This window comes from Trachemys scripta, chromosome 23, assembly GCF_013100865.1.
Source record: "Trachemys scripta elegans isolate TJP31775 chromosome 23, CAS_Tse_1.0, whole genome shotgun sequence".
NCBI lineage: Eukaryota > Metazoa > Chordata > Testudines > Emydidae > Trachemys > Trachemys scripta.
The window spans coordinates 12,384,339-12,402,409 of record NC_048320.1 but is presented as its reverse complement, the minus strand read 5'-3'; the positions used below and the strand labels follow the sequence as shown (position 1 = coordinate 12,402,409).

General features: G+C 52.1%; 1 protein-coding gene across 1 annotated transcript in view; it reads left to right on the top strand.

Annotated features, from left to right (window-relative positions):
* Nucleotides 1-18,071, top strand: part of PLXDC1 (plexin domain containing 1) — a 51,281-nt gene that overhangs the window by 21,938 nt on the left and 11,272 nt on the right. The window contains exons 3-11 of the mRNA XM_034755940.1: nucleotides 4,313-4,456; nucleotides 5,052-5,121; nucleotides 5,639-5,761; nucleotides 7,034-7,152; nucleotides 8,874-8,973; nucleotides 10,537-10,632; nucleotides 12,757-12,838; nucleotides 16,563-16,623; nucleotides 17,101-17,230. Coding sequence (XP_034611831.1) covers nucleotides 4,313-4,456; nucleotides 5,052-5,121; nucleotides 5,639-5,761; nucleotides 7,034-7,152; nucleotides 8,874-8,973; nucleotides 10,537-10,632; nucleotides 12,757-12,838; nucleotides 16,563-16,623; nucleotides 17,101-17,230 — 925 coding nt within the window. The remainder of the gene's footprint in view (nucleotides 1-4,312; nucleotides 4,457-5,051; nucleotides 5,122-5,638; nucleotides 5,762-7,033; nucleotides 7,153-8,873; nucleotides 8,974-10,536; nucleotides 10,633-12,756; nucleotides 12,839-16,562; nucleotides 16,624-17,100; nucleotides 17,231-18,071) is intronic.

Genomic DNA, 18,071 nt, shown 5'->3' with positions numbered 1-18,071 from the left:
CCAAAAACAACCCCCCCACAATGGGCAACCAATCAGAAGAGCAAAAAAATGCCCCCCCTACAAAAGGCACAGCGGTGTGCCACCTCCCTGGAAGTTGGCACCCAAGCTAACCGTCCTGCTCGCTTGCCCCTAAAACAGGCTCCCTGTGTGGAGGTTATTATAAGGTTTAGGATCCCAAGCGTTACCTGGAGACTAATAGTCCATCTAGTCTGGTCTCTGACAAAGGCAACCAGATGCTCCAGAGGAAGCCATATTTTTCGTCCCACAATTGTACAGTGCTCCCCATTGTGCTAAGATTACTCCGGTGATGGTCATATTCAGAACTCCTCAGCATCTCCCACACTGGGAGAATTCTTCCCTCCCTGACCTGATAGCCATCTCATCCACCAAGAGCTTATATCCCTTGTTGCTATACTCCTTGCTAGTGTTGCTCCGATGTGATTCTCATTCACATTAACGTCCACTCCTCCTGCTCAACTGTTTACCTCACCAATATCCTGCAGCAGGGAGTTCCACAGGTTACCTGCATGTTGCATTAGGATATTTTAATTACGTTGCTTTTCATTTGCTATTGTGCGATGGTGCTGGGGTTAGATAGAAGCAGCTGTACATTTCTCTTGCTCTGTGCTAGGCTGTGAGACAACCTGGTTGCTAGCAAAAGCAGGGCAAGATCAGCAGTGTGCTCCAGTGGCTTAGAGGCAGGACACCTGGATTCTAGTCCCAATTCTGCCAATGCCTCTCCTGTGTGATCTTGGGCAGGTCATGCCACTGCTCCATGCCTCAGTTTCCCCTACCACCCTTTGTCTGTCTTGTCTATTTGTAAGCTCTTCAGGGCAGGGGCTGCCTTCCAGTATGGTGGAGCCCTGATCTTGGTAGAAGCCACTGGGGCTACTGTAATAAAACCAGTAAGATCACCATGTTTCCAACTACCCCGTGTCTTTCCATTAACTTCAACGGGATCAAGAGCAGAGGTGAGTGGGTTACCGGAACAGAGAGAGACTATGCTTTAGGATGGTTAGAACTCAAACCTGGGCTGTGTCACTGACCTACTGTGGGCAAGTCATTTACCTGCTCTGTTCCTCAGTTTCCGCACCTGTAAGATGAAGAGGAGGATGCTGCGAGCCTTTGATCACGCTCACAAATCACTTTGAGCTGCTGGGTGGCAGGCACTGGCAAGGAATGAAGGGCTAATCTCGTTCACAAGGAAAGGGCTGTGGGAGGGTGTCACATAATGATGAGGGTGGTTTTGTTCGGTTTTGGGGGAGTTTTTTTTTTATAGGAAGTGAGATCATTTCGCTGGAGTTTTGCTGAAGCACGAAAAACTGCATTAGCTGATTTTAATCGAGTTTCTGCCGTGTTCCTCTCCACGTCTTGCAGAGCTACAGACGGCTCTCTGGGAAATATAGCAGACCATTCAAGTCAGGAGTGGTTTTCTCCTGCCGTTTACAGGGACACTGGTAATTGTTTTGAGTTACAGATTTTATTTCCTTCGCTTTTCTGCTGCTTGCAAATTCTACAGCCCTCCGTTGTGCCCAGTTACAAGGTAAAGGGGATGGTGGTGAAGACAGCTGAAATAGCAGGATGACAGGCATATGGGGGGCCCAGGCCTGGATAGTTGGAGGTGCTGCAGGTCAGAGTTAGGGGACGTCAGCAGATCTATATGGGGAACAGACTAGAATAGCAGGGGCTGTCACAGTTTAGCGTTGGGCACGTAGAAATGCCTATGAGACAGGTGCTGGGGGAATCCCAGGGCAGGGAGAACAGGATGCCAGAACTAGAGTGCAGTGGCATAGCTGTGGCGGGGACAAGATTGGAGTAGCAGTGGGGTGCTGCACTGCAGGAGTGAGGTGTTCAGTACAGCGCCCCAGGCGTGAGTGTAGCATAGTGACTCAGTACACAGGGGCTGTAGAGAGCCCAGGACTGGGATAGCAGGAGTAATGTGGGATAGCAGAGCAGTGCGGGGGGAATAGCAAAGTGCTGCAGCCTTAAGCCAGTCTGCCTTGTCCTAAGCTTCAACCCAGACCAGATGAAGGGATCCAGGCTGCACCTGGCCCCGGCCAGAGGGGTCATGGGGGGAACTCAGATACCCAGGCCTTTGTGCATGTTCTTTCCTGTCCCAGTCGCTGCTAGGGGATGCTACGTTGCCCCCAGAGGAGACTGTCCTAATAGCCCGGCTATTCCCAGGCACAAAAGATGGCACAGTGGGGAGAAAAGCATGGGCCCCGGAATCAGCAGCTGCTAGGGCAAGACTGTAGTAGGGTCCCCAATGAGCAGCGCTGTCGGGGAATATCAGACCAGACTTGGTGGCAGAGACAGGGCTGCTGACATCTGAGCCGTTAGGGAAGGGAAGTAGCTGGGAGGAGTGACAGGGGAAAGAGAAATCTAGGAGGGGAGGAGGAGCGACTGCAAAGGGGAAATGTTAGTTCATTGCCAGCCATCATGCCCTGGTATCAGTGAGGCCCCTGGCATGGCCTCAGAGTGGGGGAGTGGCATCTTCCCAGTTGAAATTAAGACACCTCTGGTTTCACAGAGCGTGAAGCAGCCTCCCTGACAAGAGGCTTCTTCCAACTGGACCTTGGGTTAGCAAGGTTCATGTGCCGAGCAACTGATTAATTACACCACCTGTGGGGGAAGATTATTCCAGCTGTTCTGCAGCAAAGGCTCCCCTCAAGGGTTGCATAGCTTTACTATGGCCAAGCTGGTCACAGAAGCCAGGAGTCCGGACTCCCAGTACGTGCTGTGGGCTGCTAAATGACTGCAGCGTTCCACTCCAGAAAACGCTGCCTTTTGGTGCCATCATTTTTATGGGTGTCCTGCTGCAGCCAGGTTTCCGGGTAACTGATGTTGCTTCAGGAGCCACAAAACTACAAGCACTGAGCCCAGCAGGGGTGTGCTTCGTTTGATGTATTCATGATCAGCAGTTTTAGACGGGTCGGACTTGCACATCGGGTTTCTAGGCAGAGCTCCAGCATGCCCCAGGCCTCTCAGGTTTATCAGCTGTCTAGAGATGAAAGATTCCATTGAGGGACTAGTGATTAGAGCAGGGAGTTCTGTTCCCAGCTCTTGGATGGAGTGTGGAGCAGAAGGAATAGGTGCCAGCACTTCTGGGTTCTGCCACTGAGATGGTGTGTGACCGGAGCATGTCACTGAACCTGTTGGGACTCAGTTTCCCCATTTGTAAAATGGCTATATCAATATCTATTTCCCAACGGTGCTATGAAGTTTAGTTCATTATCTGAGAACCTTGGATAAAAGGCCCCTGTCTAATTACAGTCTGATGAATAACAACGCTTGGTTATCCTCTTCAGTGCTGCCTGCCTGATGCTATTATCAATAATAAGAGTGCACTGTGCAGGGAACTGGGAGCCAGAAACTCCCAAGGCCTAATACCACTTCCCACACCAATTCCCCCCTTGCAGCTTCTGTGTGCCTCAGTTTCCCTATCTTCACCAAGGGAATATTAATACCTACACCTCAGGACTGTGGTGAGGATAGATATGGGGAGCTGAGCTTTGGAGAGAGGGGAGTGAGGTTCATAGATTTTAAGGTCAGAAGGAACCATTAAATCATCTTGTCTGACCTCCTGCATAACACAGGTCAGACTTAGAAGAATTTCACCCAGTTCCCCCTGTATTGAGCCCGATAACTTGTGTTTGATTAAAGCATCTTCCAGAAAGGCATCTAGTGTTGATTTGAAGACACCAAGAGACGGAGAATCTACTGCTTCCCTTGGGAGTTTGTTCCGATGGTCAGTCACCCTCAGTGAAAAATTTGTGCCTTGTTTCTAATTTGAATTTGTCTGGCTTTAGCTTCCAGCCATCGGTTCTTGTTCAGCCTTGCTCCACTAGATCAAAGAGCCTTTTAATAGCCGGTAGTTTCTCCCCATGAAGGTACATATATGCCACAAGCAGGTCACCTCCCAATCTGCCTTCTGCTAAATTAAACCAATTCAACTTTTCACATCTCTCAGCGTGAGGCATCGCTGGTTCTCAACTCGTTTTCATGGCTCTTTTCCACACCCCTTCCAGTCTTGTAACATCCTTTTTAAAATGTGGACACCAAAACTGGATGCAGGTTTCCAGGGTCAGTCTCACCAGTGCTGTATTCAAAGGTAAAATCCCCTCCTTGATACTACTCACTACTCCCCTGTTTATACACCCAAACATCGCCTTAGCCTGGTTTGCCCCAGCATCCAACTGAGAGCTCCTGTTGGTTCAAGATCTGGGGGCAGATTTTGTTCCTTGGGGCCTGTCTACACAAACCTTGTCATCCTCACCCGCTAACCCCATCTCTCCGTGCTCTGTGGCTGCAGGAAGACAACCATAGCTACTATGTGTCGCGGTTCTATGGCCCAGGAGAGGCACGCACCAAAGAGCTCTGGATCGACGTGGCAGAAGCCAACAGGAGCCAAGTGAAAGTCCATGGGATCCTGTCCAACATGCACAGGCAGGCCTCGGTGAGCCCCCTCCCTCTGCTTAGCTGCTGCCATCCCTGCATCGGGCATCCGCCACAGTGCCATGCCAGTGACCCAAGAATGTTTCCCCAGCAGCTTCTCTCTTTTCAGGGATTTCCTGACCTGGGGCACTAGCACCTTGGCCGGAGCTGTGGTGATCTCCCCACAGCTCCCTGTGCCTGCATGGGAGAGACAGGCTAGAGACAAGCTTTGCCTGTCGGGGTATCAGGAGAGATGTGGGTGGGCGCAGCCTGTGCTCCAACTGGACTCCAGTTCAGGTGTTTCTCCACCTCCCAGGGGCCGCCCCTGGAGCCCATTCCGAATGGGCAGATGAATCCATTTCTGGCATTTCTCCTCCCAGCAAGGGCTGTGCCCAGAGTCTATGCCAGATGGGCATGGATACCCCGGGCAGGGTGCAGCGTGTCTTGGAAGGAAAGTACACTGCCCTCCAGTGCTGTCTGCCCCTGCACCCCCCTCTGCTTTAACCCATCTCCCTGGGAGCAGCACCACCTGCCCCTCCCAGACGCCCATGGTCAGATGTGGCACTTCCCAGTGTGGCTCCCACACTGATGCTGTCGTCCCTGTCTGTCTTCCACAGAGAGTCATCCTGTCCTTCGACTTCCCCTTCTATGGCCATCACCTGCGGCAGATCACCATAGCAACAGGAGGTGAGTGAGGCCACATTTACTTGGCTTGCCTGGGTGTGCTGACAGGCAGCATCAGCTGGAGAGGCAGTGTTGCCTAGTGGGGTGACATGGGTGTCTCTAACCAGCCTCCCCTCCCACATCCTAATCCCAGCTTTGCCACTGATACATGGGATGGCCTTGGGCAAGTCTCTTCTGCTCTCTGTGCCTCAATTTACCCCACTGTAGAATGGACTCACTCCCACATCACAGGGGCTTCTGAGGTCAAGTCCATCTTCTCTAATTAGTGCTGAATGGTATCATGAGCCAGAACCTGGGATCCAAACTGCCCAGGTCCAGGGTACTTCAGTTCACGCCCAGCTCTAGTCCAGGGCAGTGGTGGGGGGACATCGTGGTTAGGGGGTGGGGGAGAAGCTGGTAGCAGGTGTCCTGGGGCAGTAGAGTGGGGATGGGGGTAGAAGCTGGTAGCTGGTGTCCTAGGGCAGTGGGGTGGGGGTGAGGGGATGGGCACATAAATTGCCTTCCCTTGCTGTCGCTCCAGGTTTCATCTTCATGGGGGATGTCATTCACCGCATGCTTACGGCCACCCAATACATTGCACCCCTGATGGCCAACTTCAACCCCAGCTACTCCCGCAACTCCACCGTCAAGTACTTCGACAACGGTGAGCCACTTCCCCCGGCCTGCTAGGCCCTTTGCACAGCCCCGCTGCCACACACAATGCACAGAGCCCCCTGGGGACCTTGGCTGCTTCTCGGCACCTGCACCAGGAATTCCGAGATCATTGGGCAGCGCTCATCCTTGCAAGGCAGGGGAGAGGAACCAGCTGAATCAGCAGCCAGGAGTGTCCAGGGGGCAAGGTGCTGAGAACATACCGTTCAGGGCCTGGTACTGCTTTGACCTCTGGCATCTCAACTGGGTACACAAACAGTGCTGCATGGAGGACCTCAGAAACAGGCCTGACTTGGGAATTCACATAAGTGCTGAATTTATGTCTCTGTGTGTCGTGTGTGCCTCTGAGTGACATGTCTGTCCATGGGATGTATCTGTCTGTGTCCCTCTCTGTGCGATGTGTGTGACACGTATCCTTGTGTGTGTGATGTATCACATGTGGCCTGGGGGAATTGTGTCTCTGCTTGTGTGCGGGCTCAGAGGATTAGCAGCAGAGCTGGTATATCTGATAGCGCTGGGTGCAGCTTAGGATGTTTATTTGGAGCTCAGTCCTGCGTCTGCTGAAAAACATGTGCTCCAGACTTCAGGAGAGGAGGATTCATGTGGCAAAAGAAAGGGCCATCTCCTCCGTACCATTGAGATAAGGGAGTAAAAACTGGATTATCACATCCCAAATGACTCACATGAGTTCCAGGAACTTTTGGCTGTGGCCAAATCAGTTGTGCAACAGTGAGCTTGCATGTGTGTGGTGCACTGCCGGCCGGCAGCGGGGAGAGGTGAGGGTCTGTGGCTGGAGCTGGTGGGTGTGGTTGTGGGACAAGATAATATCTTTTATTGGACTAGCTTCTGTTAGTGAGAGAGCAGAGCTTCCGAGCCAAGCAGAGCTCTTCTTCCCTCTGGGAAATATACTCAGTCACTGCTAAATACAAAGTGTAACAGATTGTTTAGCATGAGTAGTTAACATGCATTTCAAGGGACCATTCAAGATGAAGTGGCCAGTTAACAGATTCAGGCTGTGTGAGCTTTGGTTGTGGCTGTGGGCTGGGTTTTTTTGTGTGCAAATGGGGAGTGTGTGTGACTGTTGCAGCTGCTGCGCTGTGTGGGGTGTAATGTATGTGACTGCAGCCAGGTTGTCACAGCGAGTACACCGGCTCTGCAAGTGCCTGTGGGATGGTCGTTGCAGATGTGCACAGGGAATTAAATTGACCCCTGCAATCTCCCCTGCTGCTCTCTGCTCCACTGTGTCGTCTCCTCCCTCCCCCAGGGACGGTGTTTGTGGTGCAGTGGGACAAGGTCTATCTTCATGGGAAGGAGGACATTGGCAGCTTCACGTTCCAGGCTGCTCTGCACAGCGAAGGGAGAATTGTCTTTGGGTACAAGGAGGTGAGTGGGACCAGCTGCTTGGGACATGGTGATTGCAGGTGCTGTAACACCGGTGGGCAGATGGGGCGGGGAGGGTGGGAGACAGAACCTAAACCCCACCAAGGAAAGACAAAGGAGGAGTCCCTGGCCCTCTCATTCCAATGGCTTAGCTGCCCCCATGCTGAGAACACTCACTGCATCCTCAGGTCAGGGCCGCCCAGAGGAGGGGACAAATGGGGCAATTTGCCCCAGGCCCTGCAGGGGCCCCACGAGAATGTCGGAGGCTCTCCCCCGCCTCCGCCTTCCCCCATCCCCTGGCGCCTCAGCACGCCACGTCCAGGAGCGGCCCTGGACAGCGCTGCAGCAGTGTGGCCTGGGCAGGGCCTGAGGTCCTCCCGCTCGGAGCTGCGTGGTAAGGGGGCAGGGTTGCGAGCTCTGGCGGGCCGAGCAGCAAGAGCTCCTGGACGCGACTCGCTGAGGCTCTGGGAGAGGGGGGAGGTGGGGGTAAGCAGCATGGTAAGCCCCTCTGAGACGGTCACCCCCTGACCCCATCCCCCCACAGCCCTGATCCCCAGCTCCAAGCCTAGCCCCTCTGAGCCGGGCACCCCCCGACCCAGAGCCCAGCTCCCCACCCAGCCCTGGGCAACAGTAGCACCACCCCCAGACAGCGACAGCCCATTGGCACCAACCATCACCCAGCGACAGCCCATTATGTAATTGCAAATGTATTCATACCATTAAAGCATTTAATGTTTTTAAGTAATGTATTTTGTGTATTTTCAAATTATTAAAAATTAATTTTTGAATGTATTTCACTGGTTATTTTTTACATTTCCAAATACATGTTACTATAGTATTGCAACTTTTTTTATGGAAGGGGCCCCCGAAATTGCTTTGCCTCTGGCCCCCCGAATCCTCTGGGCGGCGCTGCCTCAGGAGATGCTGGGCTCAGTGAGCACAGGGAAGGTCTCTCCAACCCAGGCGCATCTCCAAGCAGAGGCGAGATGGCGCACGTGGGATAGGATGAGGGGGTCTGCTGGGGAAGTGAATGGGGCAGGTTTAAGGGGGTGAGGGGTTGGGAATAGAGTGGGAAGTGGGAGGGCTGGAATTGGAGTGGGAGGCACGGGAGGGAGCAAAGGACATGCTGGGAGGGGGAAAGCATAGCAGGGAGAATGGCTGTCTTCCTTCTCCACAGCAGGGCCAGGTTAGGGCAAACCTCTGTGAGAAAGGGGGTCTGTTCGTATAACCCACTGGTCAGTGTGTGTTATGTGACTCCCCACCCCGGGCTTGACTATGAGTCTGGAACATCTCCACCCACAGAGCCTGTCTCTTTCACTGATGCTAGAGACTCATGCACCTAGCTCAGGAGTTTGCCAGTTCAGTCCCTGCTGTTGTTAACCCAGAGGACGGCCCGTCACATGCGCTCCTAATGTCCTGTATGCAGTGCCTGGGCCGACTATGCTTGTTATTCCCAAGGGGGTTGATTGACCCTTTGAAGGCCTGGCCGATGGGCCTAGGGCACCTCCAAACACACATGGCATGGCCCAGGCTGGTCTAAAACAGCAGCCGCAAAACTGCTTCTGGGATGTAAGGGAAATAGGAGGGGAGAAGACTCAATGGAGCATCAGGTAAGCCATTTCATTGCCCTTCACTCTGCTGCTTCCCCTTGAGAGACGCGTCCTGAGCCCACAGCCTGGGGGGAACCCCAAGTTTTCATGGCCCCTTCTCTCTCCCCGTTGCAGATCCCCATGTCAGTCCTGGAGATCAGTGACACGCAGCACCCCGTCAAAGCCGGCCTGTCTGATGCCTTCATGCTCCTCAACCCTTCCCCTGATGTTCCCGGTGAGTCTCTGCTGGTGGGGCTGCATTTGCTGACTCGATGGCAAGAAGTGGGGGAGGATGAAAGATGTGGAGTGGGGCTGATCACTCACCCATTGGAGTCCCATTGGCCCTGTGCCCAGAGCACATGACTCTCAGATGCTAGCACCCCAAGGGCCTCGCTGCTGCAAGAGGAGAACTTTCCTCCTTCATATGATCAAGAGAGAATCGACTGGCTTTGCACTGCTATATGTGCCATATTGCATGTGAGCTGACTGCACAGTCTGTGTTGCCTGCATGTTGTCACATGTGCTGTCTGTGTTGCATTCATGTTTTCACATGTGCTGTGTGTTGCCTGTACCTATTGTGCTAGCTGCATGTGGTTGCAGTATACATGTTGCATGCATGTTGTCATGTGTTGTGTGAACCTGTCAATGCTGTGTGTGTGTGTGTGTGTGTTTAAAAGGCTGTTTCAGCCTCTCTCTCATCTTTCTCTCTTGTAATGAGAAACTTGACCACACTCTCCCTGGGTCCCTGGGAAGGTTGTGCTGCACCCATCTGGCCTTCATTTATTACCCATTTAAAACATCAACATGGCTGCATCATGCCTCTCCTGCCTGTCCCCAGCTTGGTTCACACTGCACATTGGGATCATGCCCCTGCTTGCAAGGCCGCCAGACTGGTGTGGACCTAGCAGGGATGGGAGGGGCAGTGTGGAGCTGGAAGGAGGAGGTGGAACAGAAGCATTGTGCCCTGCTCATCCAAGAGTCTCCAAGCTCTGTACGTACAGTGAATCTGAGCCAGGCACACAGTTGAAGGGAGGGTCAGCCACAAGCCCAGAGAGGTAAAGTGACTTGGCCGAGGTCACACAGCCAGTCAGTGGCAGAGCCAGGAAGAGAACCCAAGAGTCCTGGGTTCTGGATCCCCCTGCTCTGGCTGCTAGACTGAGGCAAGGGGAGGCGAAAAGGCAGAGTGAGGGGAGCAGGGGACAAGCATCACTGGAAGTGTGTTGGGATAGGAAACAGGAAGCTGGGGAGCCCGGAGCAGGTGCCTCCTGCAAAGGGGAGATATGGGTGTGGGGGAGGCTTGGACTCATGAGTCGTTGTGCCCAGGTTTCGTGAGAACGATGCAGAACCAGATCATGTTGGTTTCAGGAGTTTGTAGGTGTCGGGGAGGATGGAGAGAGGACAGACAGCTCCAAACTCCTCCCACTGTGAAGCAGAGAGAACCTGGAGGAGGAGGACACCCCTTCTCCCTCCACCAGCACGCCTCCTCTGCCCTCTCTCTCAGCATCCCTCTCTTCCCCACTCCTCTCCCAGCATCTGCATACTGTTATCTCCTGCAGTGATGGCCCTGGGGCTCAGCTGCCAACCTTAGCATTTCAGCTAGGAATTTGCATACAAAGTCACTCCCCACACCAGGGGTTCGGGGACCCTTCCCCATCCCTGACTCGATTCCCAGGATGTGCCCAGGTTCTTTGAGTCCCTTCACCACCCCACAGGTCAGCACCCAAGCCCATGTGGGTTGGGGAACGGGGAGCAGGTGGGGGCTTGTGCCTCCGTCTGATGCGGCCCCTTGCTGTTGCAGAGTCTCGCCGCAGGACGATCTATGAGTACCACCGTGTGGAGCTGGACACCAGCAAGGTCACTAGCGTGTCGGCTGTGGAGTTCACCCCACTGCCCAGTGAGTCATACGCTGTCTACTGCATGTCTGCTAGCCAACTCTTTTGGTTACAGGCACAGGCCTATATTTTGGGGTTGAAGATCCCGGATTTGATGCCTGCTGACCTCTGTGTTTATGGAGCTGCAGTTGCTGCCTGGATTCAGTCCCACCCCATAGCAATTCCCAAATGCGTAGCACCATTGGGGCTGCTTTGTAGCAGAGATGGGGAGCGGATGGCAGCAAGGCTGCCGGGGTGTGGGAATGGGTGAAGGGGTAAATCTGGGGGCACCAATAACGCACCCTCTGACTAGTTTTGCAGTCCTGAAGTGAGAACAACAGACACAACACCCCCCTGCTACTCCAATCGCTGGGGACCCCAGCCCATCAGCACTGTTGATGCCTGTCCATCTCAGTTTGCAGCACCCCTGCTATTCTCATTCCAGCTGGGCCAGTCACACCAGTTTGTGTTGGCAGCATGACTGGGACAGACCTCCACAAGATCTGAGACCCAGCAGCTTAGGGCCATGTCTACAGTAGGAATGTTTTGCCGATACACCCTTATTGCTCTCCTGGTGTGGATGCAGCTTTTGCTGGTATAGCTTATTCCAGCTCCCTCCTTAGCAAGCTAAACTGGTACAAGCTCAGTTTTGCCAGTATAACTACATCTACATCAGGGGCCTTTGCAAGCAAGGCTGTGTTGGTCAGGGATCCCACCTCTTCACACCCCTGACCGACACAACTATGCTGTAGTGTAGACATGGATTCAGTGTGCCTGTGATGCAAATCTGTATTTGAACGCCAGCTCTGGAGAGAAGGGAAAGAAAGGCTAGTGTATGAAGCAACTCCTTTTCCATGCCATATGGTTTCCCCGCCCTTGCAGATAACGATTCTAAGCATTGCAGTCTAGTTCCCGAGATCCTTTCAAAACAAGGTGGAGAGCGCTCCTCAAACAAATAACCAGCCCTCCCCCTGTGATATTCACAAACGATCCTGTTAAATAGATTCATTTGGCAGGCAAGGACCAAGGACACTCACGCACAGGAAGAGTTGTCATGCAGTACATAAATACCAGGCAGAGAATAAACCTGTCCTGAGTATGCCAAGGTTATGCATTTAAACAGCATCCCTTGGGTATTTTATAACCATCTTAACAGCAGGCAGGGCTACTGCAAAGCAGATCATAAATAAGGATTCTGTTATTTAAAAAAAAAAAAATCCTAAGACTAGCTGCTTTGTTTTCCCCTGGCAGCTGGGGGAGTTGAGAGCTGATGGGAAAGTACTAGATTCCCTCCTGGAGATGTGAGTTTCAGTCCTATTTAGGCCACAAATGGAATGAGTGTGGCAGGGCTGTGACACTTGTCCCCACTGCAGTGTAAATTCATGTTCTCTGTTAAGAAGAAGACCAGGACTGGAATAGCTGAGTGTGGGGGTGGGGTTGGAGGCCAGAATTGTGAGGTGTCAGGGGAGTGTAGGGCAGGGAGCCTAGGGCTGGGATAGCAGGGGAGCTGTGGGTCAGAATTGAGGGGCTTTGGCAGAGCTGTGAGTGTGGGGAGCCCAGGGCTGGAGTAGCAGTGGGGCTGGTAGTTAGGACGGAGGTGCTCTGGGAGAGGTATGTGGGGCTCAGAAGAGGATGAATGCAGAGCCAAATGTGTGCTTGGTGCTGTAAAGTATTAAACCAAGGTTAAACTCTGGACTGTGCCATGATGCGCTGGATGGATGGGCCTCCCAGGGTCGGCCTTGTTAAAACTCTGCAGCCAAAGGGAAGGCTGGGATGCTTTGCCAGCTTCTGATAGAAGATGGATGCTGTTAAACCATCCTTCCCAGAGACGATGACAAGTGAATGACTCTCTCAACAACCAAAGTTTAATTGGTTTGTGTTCCCTCCCTCCTTGGCTCTGTGTCTAAATAGGAAACGGCATAGGCCTGGGATCGGTTTTATCTCAGGCTAAGTTGGGTGGGAGTCCCTTGCTGAAATATCATCCCATTCCTGCTAGGAAGATGCTGACTTGACTTCCAAGCTCATGGCAGCCTGAAGTCACCGCAAAGGCTCATCTGTCAACGGTCTCCTTTGGCCACGCCCCATCCCTTGTAACCGATCCGCCTGATGATAGTGTGTTGCTGGCGCATTTCTTCTTTTTCTTGCAGCCTGTCTCCAGCATCAGAGCTGTGACGCGTGCATGACCTCGGAGCTGACTTTCAACTGCAGCTGGTGCCATGTCCTGCAGAGGTAGCTCAGATGGGTTTCCTCTCTGGGTCCTAGTTGTGCTCGCGCTTCCACAGCTGGAAGAGAAAGTTGCAACCTTGGGCCTAATCTAAACTGAGACCTGTAACAGTGTCAGCATCTTTTTAGAGTTTGTACATGGCTCTTGTTAGGAAGGTCCAAATCTTAAGGGTAAGAGATGACTTGATCACAGTCTACAAGTACTTGACATTTCTGATAGCAGAGGCCTCTTTAATCTGGCAGACAAAGGCAGGAGATCCAATGGCCAGAAGCTGAAGTTAGACAAGTTCAGACTAGAAATGAGATGCATATTTTTGACAGTGACTGTAATTAACCATTGGGATGACTTACCTAGGACCCTGGTTGATTCCCCATCACTTGAAGTTTGTAAATCAAGACTGGATATCTTTCTGAAAGGTCTGCTCTTGCTCAACCAGAAGTTATGAGCTGAATACAGGATTCACTGGGTGAGGTTCTCTGGCCTGTTTTATACAGGAGGGCAGACTAGCGGATCAGAATATCTATTAATCTTGGGCTGTGTCTATGCTGGAGACACTACCCCATTTGATGTGAGATGTCCATTAGGGCAGTCCCCCTTCTTTCTCCCCCCCTTCCACGAGCTAGTATTGCAAACAATTGTCCTGCTAGTGTGGATAGGAGCAACTGAATCTAGCTCAAAGTACAGAGGTCCTGAGAGCCTGCAACTCTCATTGGTTTCAGTTGGACTTATGGGTGCTAGGTACTTCTGGAAATCTGGCCATAGTAGTGCTCAGTTGAGGAAAAATACATGCCATTTACGGACTGGGGAGGAGGTCAGTGGAGGAATCTGAGAGGGCTGACTGAAAGGCCAGCCCCTACTTTTTTCCTGTTTGCTCTTCATTAGCAGGATACCAGCCTGAAGTCAAATATTGTCTCTTTCTGCTGTCCGCCTTCTCCTTTCAGTGGTGTCCCAATCCAGAGTGGCTTCCACAGTGCTGGACTGTTGGCCTCTAACTCTGCCATGGGCCTAAGCAACCCCACGGATCTGACACCCCGAAGCAACTGGGATGGGCTTGGAATCCTAACCTGGATCCAGAGCCAAACTGGACCCCTGGATCCAACCCCACCCAGCTCTCCATCTGGACTTTGTGGCTCCAGCCCATCTCCAGTATAGATTAGCTGAGAGCAACGTGTGAGAAAGGAATTCAGCCTGGGGGAGGAAGGGGTGGGGGCTGTCCATCACAAAAAAACGCCCCACCGCTGTAACTGGCACCGACAGGGCCCCTCGCTGGCAGCTTCAGCAGGCATGACCAGGAGTGAATGCAGAGCTCCCAGCTCTACTGAATGAGGCAGTTCTGCCTGCCGGTCCTGCTGCTCTGCAACCCAGGCGGCCTTCTGCCGTCTTCCTGGCCCTTCCCTGTTTTTAAGAACAGGCTAGACAAACTCCTGCCAAGGATGGGCTATACTTGATCCTGCCTCAGCACAGGGAGTGGGCTGGATTAGATGACCTCTCAGATTTCCTTCCAGACCTACATTTCTTTGATTCCACGCAGCAGAGAGAGGCCAGTGAGGGAAGGAGGGGAGCTTCCCAGGGCTAACTTTAGGTTTCAGATGGAGGAACATGTGGAGGGTGAATGGGTCACAGAGGCTGAACTCCCCTCTGGTCCTTACAGTTGTGGGCCAAGGATCCCCTTGGGTCAGGAGTGAGGCATGTTGATGGGGGAACGTGCCTGTCACCGCTGTGCCCATTCTGAGGGTAAATAGCGGACTCCAGTTTCCAGAGTGGTCAACGTGGATCCTCCAGCATCTGGGGTGGGGGTGTGTGACTTTGGGCTCTGCCTGCCATCCCAGGATTTAAATAGGGCGTCTCCTTTCGTCAGCATGGTGATAAGGAGCATGCAGCAGTTTAATGAGGTTTCAGTGAAATAGGATGTATTTTGAGCTGCTGGCAGGGGAGGGGACCTAGTAACATAGATCCACTGCTTCCGTGTAGTGATGTTCAAGGAGATGCCCGGCTGCTCAGGGACAGCATTCCCTCTGGCACCCTCTTCTTCTCCACTCCCAATAGTGCCCTAGATAGGAGGTGGCTCTGTCCTGCCTCCCTGGCGGAGAGGGGCTGACTGGGATAGGACTCCCCAGGAAGCTGTGTTCCTCCTTTCTGCCTCTGCTTTATATCAAAGTCCTCCAGGGCTCATGCTCCTGTCTTTTCTCCTCTTTGTGCAACAGCTCCATCTCCAGGCACAAGCGAACCTGTGTGACACAGCTGGGGCAGCAAATGGCCCTGACCCCCTCCCTCAAGCTAGCATACTAGGCAGGCATCAATCCTAAATTCATGGCCTCCCGCTGGGCTCAGGCTGAAACATAACCCATGGCCATGGGGTTTTCTTCTGAAATGACCACCACCCAGTCAGTGGCTTCAGAGGAGAAAATCTTCTGTTATTACCAGCGAGCGAGATGGGTGAAGCTGGTTGTAAAAACAAAACCCAAACTAAGGCAGATCAGGTCGGGGTCCTGGCTGGTCTGAAACACTGGTGCTCATGGCAATCCTTTTGCAGCCCATCTCTAATTATTGTTGCAGGCAACTCTGGTCTTCCAACCCCCAGTTCACTGAAGCTCGGTTGTGCTATTATTATTTGTATTACAGTAACACCTAGAAGCCCTGGTTGAGACACATTTCTCCCCAGGACCATACATGCATATTGGCCCGCTAAGAGCTTACAATCTAAATAGACAAGACAGTCAAAGGCTGGGAGAAATGCGGGGAAGCTGAAGCATGGAAAGATTTAGGGGTGGGATCGTCGAGAGGACCTAAGCTAGTTGGCCACTATCTCACTGACTTCCAAAAGGGACTCATCCTCTTTGAAAGATCCCACCTGCTGTGACTTGCCCACCATCACACAGGAAGCTGGTAGCACATCCGGGAATTGAACTGTGTCACCTAAGTCCTAGTCTAGGTGCTTTAACCACAAGACCATGCTGCTTTTTCGTCTGTCCCTTGGCTAGGACAGATTGAATCTTTGCTCTTGCTGAGCTCCTAATTTCCACGGGAGCAACATTTCAGCACAGTGGATCTTAGGAACTCTGTGGGACCTGAATTCCCCAGAGGCCCCCTTCTGCTCAGCTTGCTTGTAGTTGGGTGGGTGCCTTGTATTGGCTGAGCCCTTGATTCACCCTTCGGTGATCCCCTGAAACCTTCCTAAGGTCAGAGTTCTGCTCAGTTCCCTCTGGTTTTGCAGAGATTTCTCAAACTGGTGTTTTCTTGGTGCTGTATAGTATTATTATTATATGTTGCTTTTCCTGTGCAGATGTTGCTGGAAAAAACACACTGTGGAGTTCATGGCCTTTCCCTGGCAGAGTCCAGAGGATGGAAATTCAAACTCACTATGTATATATCTATATCTATAGTCCTACTTCTCTGCCTCTCTTTGTCTTCCACAAAGAGGAAAGTTTGGGTCCTTCCAGCACAGCTGTGTTGGAATCCCAATGTCCATGGGGACCCCCTTCTATCTGATCTTTCCAGTCGTCTGCAGTTGGCTTATTTCAGATTGTATTTGTCCAATTATCTATACATGGTGCCCGTCGTGGTAGCATCTGGGATTCTCACACGGATTACCACCATACATGTGAGATAAGCAATGCCACCCACATAAGGTGGCCACATGACCATTACTGCTTGAACCCTGGCTGCCTTTGCTAGCTGTGTCTAGAAGAGAATGCATCCATCACTGAGTAACATCCCTTCTCTCCGTAGATGCTCCAGTGGGTTTGACCGATACCGTGAGGAGTGGCTTTCACATGGCTGTGGCCAAGAGGTAAGATCGAGGGGAGGGTTATTTCCCTTGGGCTGACAGTGGGATGATGTCAGTGGCCCCCAGCTTCCCAGAAAAGGTGGATTCGGTTCACAGGTTACTCTACCTCTCTCTCTTATGGTGAGAGATTTGGCTGCCTCTGGAATTCCCACTAGGACAATTGGTTCTCAGACCTGTTTGTAGCCATTTGGCTCCTGAGACAGAGAAAGGGTTGAGTTGCATGACACCCTGAAGCATGAAGATGTTTAGCCCTTGCAGTTTTAATCCTAGCTAGTATAATTATCTCTAAACTGCGTGAATGAATCTGTTTGCCTCAGAAAGATCAGCTCTGGTGATACTTCTTGTTGGTTTCCCCCCTCCTGACACCCCCAAAGTCACTGCTTTGTGCCGAGTTTACTGACTGGGTTGATTTAGGCACAAAGAGGTCCTCTTGCTGGAAGATTGCTGGGAATAGTAGCCTTTCTCCATTTGTCTTTTCAGTCAGACGAGAGGACCTGTGAGGATTGGGCAGAGAGCGACCATTACTCACTGTCCCCAAACAGCCCCTTCACGTCATTTGATGAAGATGTCACTACCTCCTCTCTTTTCATTGGCAGCCTCACCACAGAAGGTACCAGCAGCTGGGAATAGGGTGAACAACTGGGGTAGGAGAGGCTAGCCCAAGGCTAAAGGGAAAGCAGTAGCAGTGCTCTCCGGACACAATGCCCCAAATGTCTGCCCCGGAGAGATCTTTCTCTCCAAGGCCTAGTGAAATGAAGTCATATCCAAGAGAATGTAGTTAACATTCCTGGCTACCCAATCCTATGGCTCGAGGCACAAGGAGAGGAGGAGTGGGGCAGAGAAAAGGAAGATGAGACTAGAGAGGGGAGCAATTCAGCATGATCTAGAAGGTAGCGTAGGTGAGACCTCCTCGTGGAGGGGAATTCACAGCTGCATTGAGCCGCCTTGCACTGATGGCATAACGTGACTACAGAGCAGCCATAAGGCTCTCCTATCATGAATAACCCCTGTGTGAAGGGGCAGCCAGGCACAGAAAGCTGGTGTAACATGCAGCATTTGATAGGGCTGGAAAAAAAGTGCAAGTTATGCTAGACTCATCTCTGAACATGGCCCAGCTTCTCTAGACATGGAGCCACAGAGTTCCTCACCGTCTCAATCCAAGCGTTCTCCTAGTTTGGGGACTGTTTGGGTCTGGGGCTTTGTTTTAGACTCTTCTCCAAAACCTCCCCTTGGTGGAACCCACGAGACCACAGTGTGGGTCTTTGTCTCCTTCTAATGGCTGGTCCATAAAAAAGGTTAAGGACCCTGTTAGACTTTATCCTTTAGCTCAAGCAGTAGAGATCCCCTGTTCGATCCCCACTGATGACCCATGGCTGGCGGTGCCATCACATTATGGGTAATAAACCCATAGGCATGTGCATTACCTTCTGGTACAAGAATGGAATTCTCTC